At 38.2% G+C, this 5,310-nt stretch overlaps 1 protein-coding gene across 1 annotated transcript in view; it reads left to right on the plus strand.

Annotated features, from left to right (window-relative positions):
- The window catches only part of LOC101359858 (very-long-chain 3-oxoacyl-CoA reductase), a 164,570-nt gene extending 159,752 nt beyond the window's left edge, over positions 1 to 4,818 (plus strand). The window contains exon 7 of the mRNA XM_023738525.1: positions 3,798 to 4,818. Coding sequence (XP_023594293.1) covers positions 3,798 to 3,836 — 39 coding nt within the window. The 3' untranslated portion in view covers positions 3,837 to 4,818. The remainder of the gene's footprint in view (positions 1 to 3,797) is intronic.
- Positions 4,819 to 5,310: the final 492 nt, after the last annotated feature.

A 5,310-nucleotide genomic window follows, 5' to 3' on the forward strand; every position in this document is an offset into this window, starting at 1 on the left:
GTATACCCCTGGGTAAGGACATTTTTATTACCAGTCTTCTTCCTCATTCTGTTTCTGGTGATCTCAGGACTTTAGGGAGCTGAATAATGGATTCTCTTCACAAATGCTTGGGGACTTCTTTATAATACATTAGCTAAGCGTTATGGTCCCCTTATGAAATGTGCTAAATAAAAAATGTTTTCAGATACTGTTAAGAATGCATATAATCTAACAGGGAACCCAGGGTGGAGAAGAGAGAGTGTTGAAACGTCGCAGGGTTGGCAACCAATGTCGGAAAACAATGTGTGTTGTTTAATGAGAAACTAATTTGTTCTGTGAACTTTCACCTAAAGCACAATTTTTAAATAATGCATATAATCTATCCTTAAAATAAAATACTCCATAGTTCTTAATGTGCCTGATGTACATCTGCTTGTACTAGCAAGGAAGGCATTCCATGATGTAGTATTAAATGAAAATGCAAGTTGCGTGACCTGTAACAGAATACAATATTCTTCTTTCTGTTCTTAGTTTATTCATTCAACAAAGACTCTTTTAAAAATGCATCAGTTCCATAGCATACATTTTGTAGTTTCTCACAGCTCTTTGACTTGTGGCATTCTATTCTTTGTACTAGAATTTTTTCTGACTCTTGTTGTTGGTTGCCATCAAGTCGCCTCCTACCCATAGCAACCTTGTGTATAACAGAATAAAACATTGCCCTGTCCTGCACCATCTTCATGATCACTGGTATGTTTGAGTCCATTGTTGTGGCTGTTGTATCAACCCATCTCACTGAGGGCTTCCCTTGTTTTTGCTGACCATCTGCTTTACAAATATGATGTTCTCTTCTAGCGATTAGTCTTTCCTGATGATGTGTCCAAAGTAAGCGAGCCGAAGTCTAGCCATCCTCGCTTTTAAGGAACATTCTGGTCATATTTCTTCTAAGACTGACTTGTTTGTTCTTCACAATGTATTTGTTCTTCTTGATATATTCAATATTCTTCGCCAATACCACAGTTTGAATGCATCAATTCTTCTGTCTTCCTTTTTTGTATCCAACTTTCAGATGCATATTAGGCAATTGAAAAGATGGGTCAGACTTACCTTAGTCATCAAAGTGACATCTTTGCTTTTTAAAACTTTAAAGAGGTTATTTGCAGCAGATTTTCCCAATGCAATATGTCATTTGATTTCTGGACTGCTGCTTCCATGGATGTTGATTGTTGATCCAAGTAGAATGAAATCATTGTCATCAATTTTTTTCTGCCTGGTGAGCTCCTATTTACTCTTTCAGAACTTAACCGAAACATAATCTGCAAAGCTCTGCCCAATTCCCCAGACATAACTTTTTCTTCTCCTGTCAGAGCCCTCTGTCCTCACTTCTGTTGTACCACTTGTAGCATTGTCTGGTACCACACAGTGAGCTCTCACCACTATGCCCAGGTCTTGGCAGATAAACAGCCCCAATGAACAAGAGAATGACTCGTCATTACCTCACGTTGCTCCAGGCCATAAATGTATAAGCACAGAGCATTTTGAGTGCCCTTTCATCTCCTGTGTTTGATAAAGTAGCATCAAGTATATTTTGTGATTCTAGCTCTTTAATTCTTACCCATGTGATTTTTGAAGTGTTTTTTTTTAAAACAGCTTTATTGAGGGATAGTTTACATAACCATAAAATTTATCTGTTTTAATTGTACAATTCAATGATTTTTAATAAATTTACAGTGCCACGCAGTCATCACTACAATCCAATTTTACTACATTTTCTACTACCCCCAAGAAGATGACAATTGAGATATTTTTAAACATTGATGGAACTGTCCAAAACCTCTTTGTGCTGAGTTGAACTGGATAACCTCAAAACGTGTGTTTGTTTGTGGTTCTAAACTGTCCAGGGCACAGCGTGCTTAAAGGCAGGCCTACATATGCTTAGTGGTACTGTATCCTAAAACGATAGTACATACTGTTATTCTGACAGAGAAGAGCTGCCCCGCAGGTTTCCTAGGCTGTAATCTTTATGGGAGCAGATGGCCAGGTCTTTTCTCCTGTGGAGTGGCTGGTGGGTTCGAACTGCCAACCTTTTGGTTAGCAGCTGAGTGCTTAACTGTGCTGACAATAGGGACACTAATTTCCCTTTAGGGGCCTACTCTGTGCCATGCTCTGCGCTAGGTCTCTTTAATACATTACCTCTTTTGAGATTCAGAATATAATAACCTGTAATGTACATGGCACCTTCATTTAATAGATAAGGAGTCTGAGGAAGAGGATAAGGAACTTATTCAAGGTCACACAGTTAGTAAGTGGAAGGGCTAGGATAAAATTGAACTAGAAGGGGATTGAATTGTTCCAGGGGACTCTCTCGCATTATCCAGAGGCCTCGAACACGACAGAGAGGTTATAGGAATTGTAATTTTTATGGGGGACCTTGAGGGGGGTGGGGTGGGAAGAGGCCATATGCCCAACTTTTTAATTGCTATGGAAAAAAGAATGAATGAATGTTTGGGGGACAATTAGCAGTCTCTGCCCCATCATTCTATGAAGATGGGTTTAATATGAAAAGGTAGACTTGTATGTAAGAGGGAGAAAAATATGGAATGCTTTAGGCCAAACTCTTCTGGTTTTTCCTTTTTTTAATCTGGGCCAAAAGATTCAGCCAAATCCAGATATTTCTGTTAAAATGATTCCCCTAGGCTTTGAAGATACATCGTCTGTTTGGTTGGCAGTTTGTCAGTCTATTGTTTATGACACAGTGTTGGCGTGAACTCGTATTTTTACTGGGAGAGGGTGTGCAGCAGCTCTGAGGTTGACATTTGGGTTGGGAGCACCACATAGCAAATTTTACCTTGGTAAAGTCTGGATGGCTTTTTCTTTTTTTAAAAAAAAAAAAAATTATTTCTAGAGACAAAACATCTTTTTTTTTCTCATTAGACTGTTGTGTGTTTTAATTAATACACTGTACTATTCAAGATAGAAAGCTTGAAATTCCCATGCTTGGCCTGCATTCAAACCTTTCTGCTACAAAACAGCATTTGTTTCTTAGAGAACTGATGATATCTAAGAGTTAGAAATTCATGTTCCGACCACAGTATTTAACTATGATGTGACCTTTACTAAGCCACTGGACTTCTTAACTTTTCATGGTTAAAAATATCTTAAAACAGAATTTAAAAGTAGCATCTCTTGTTATATATATTTAGTCAACAACTCTGAATTCCTTTAAAAATTCAGATACCACCTTTTCATTATTGGTTACTGGAGGTCACAGATAACCTTACTTTCCTTAAGGATGAGTTTTATTCGCCACTAGCTAGACCAACAAGAGAAATGAATGTGAAGATACACTTACTATTTGCCAACATATCACTTGATATCATTCTTCTAAAGGTTTTTTTGATTGGCAAAGATTGTTTGAACTCTTGAGATTAGAAAGCTTAAGTAGTCTTGGTGAGCAGAATATTTCTTATGATAACATATGTCCTTTTCTGGGAATGTAGTTTGGGAGACATAGATTTCACCGTAAATCCGTTACTATTTGAAGATCTCTGTGCCAGTATTACATTTCAGGCAAGACTAATTTTAGCCAAGTTCACTGAAAGTATTCCCAGTGTTATCTCCAGTAATTTCATCGGATTCCTTTTTATGTACTCTTGACACAGCCAAATTATATAGAGTATATAAAAAAATCTACTGTGTGTAGAAGTGGTGAGTGGTTTTGTGATTCCCTTCTTTCTTGTGAGGGTGGATTTTCCTCACTCTTTATCTGTTCCCTGCATCCTCAGCCATCACGACTGTTTTGTTTTTCTCTTTTGCAGATGACACGATTGGTGCTGCCTGGCATGGTAGAAAGGTGAGTCATGAGCTCACACACAAACACTATGGAGGCAGAGCTCATTATTATTTATAGGGGAGAATCCTTTCTTTGAAAAATTCATTAAAGTGACTAATAAACCTAGCCTCCATGTCTTAGCGACAGAGTAATGTGCTGGGCAAGTCACACGGTGGAGCATGAGTCATCTGGTGGTGGAGGCCTTTTCCACTCGATTCCCTTTTTATTTTCCTCTCTAGAGTTGTGGTAGTTCCTTTAGATCAGGATTAAAAAGCCTGCCTGAGTCACCATCACTAACTCAATTGCCTGCTATTTTGAGGGGGCTGATAGAGTTCCTGGGATGTTCCTGGGAATACCTTCTTAAAGCTATATACACTCCTCAGTCAGAGCTCAGGTCAGTGAAGTTTCACCAAGCAAGGCCCCATCCTCTGGTTTTTCCATTCTTACTGGGAGAATGGGTGTATGCTAAACTTTGGCATGTTATTAAGTGATTAAAAGATGTCAGACCACCCCTTGGAGGAAAGAGCTGTGTCCACTACCCCATCTATGTTCTAGTTTGAATTGGGTTCCACTAGGATACAATGTCTGTCTTTTCACTTTTATTGAGAAATGTGTTATAGAGGTCTTATAATTGAAATAGCATGAAGAGTGAAATTGTGACTAAGTTCTGCTCTTCCCTTGGAAAAACCTGAATGATGGCTAAGCCTTCAAAGAAAACCTACTGAAAAGAGCTGTTGCATCTTGAGCTAGCTTGATCATTTGTTGAATTTAGGGCTTCACGATCATCCTTTATAAAATGGCTAGGAGTTCGGAAGAGATACAAAGGAATTACAGCTTTGAAAAGGGAAGACCGAAGGACTATACTTCTCTTAAGAAACCTCTAAGACCAGCGACTAGCAGGGGTTGCAGCTGAAGTTTATTGAGCGCATACTATGTGCCAGGTGCTGTGCTCATTTAACTTGGATAGATGAGAAAACTATCTCATCTATTTTATAGATGAGAAAACTGAGGTTAGGGATCTATTTTTTTTTTTTTTAACCATCTGTAGAAACTGGTTGAGAAACTGCTTCTCATTAAGGGTCTTTATTTGTAATTCCATCTTCTATGCACTATTTTTTTGTATGTTTTAATTGCTTTGTTTTAGTAAAATTTTCCTTTAAAACCTGCAAACTGCTTGTTGTTTGTTGTCAGTGGGAGTGTGCCCCTGATGATCAGATATAGAAGTGGCACTGATCAAATCAGAGCCGAACCCTAAAAGATTACAGAAGGTTGGGGCAGAGTAGAACCCAGGAGGGTTGAAATTCGGGCCATTACCTTAATCCTGGTTTTGACATCTACAAGTGATAGGATATTAATTCTGGATAGTAACTGTATCCATTAAGAAAGAAATACTTATAAATCACAGAGGTATTTGTAAAAGGAATTTTTATGTGTGTTGGTAAAAACTGCATCAAAAGAGATAATGGTTGTGAAATCATCTTGCAAGGCATCAAGTATTG

The sequence above is a fragment of the Trichechus manatus genome, unplaced genomic scaffold, assembly GCF_000243295.1.
Source record: "Trichechus manatus latirostris isolate Lorelei unplaced genomic scaffold, TriManLat1.0 scaffold00006, whole genome shotgun sequence".
NCBI lineage: Eukaryota > Metazoa > Chordata > Mammalia > Sirenia > Trichechidae > Trichechus > Trichechus manatus.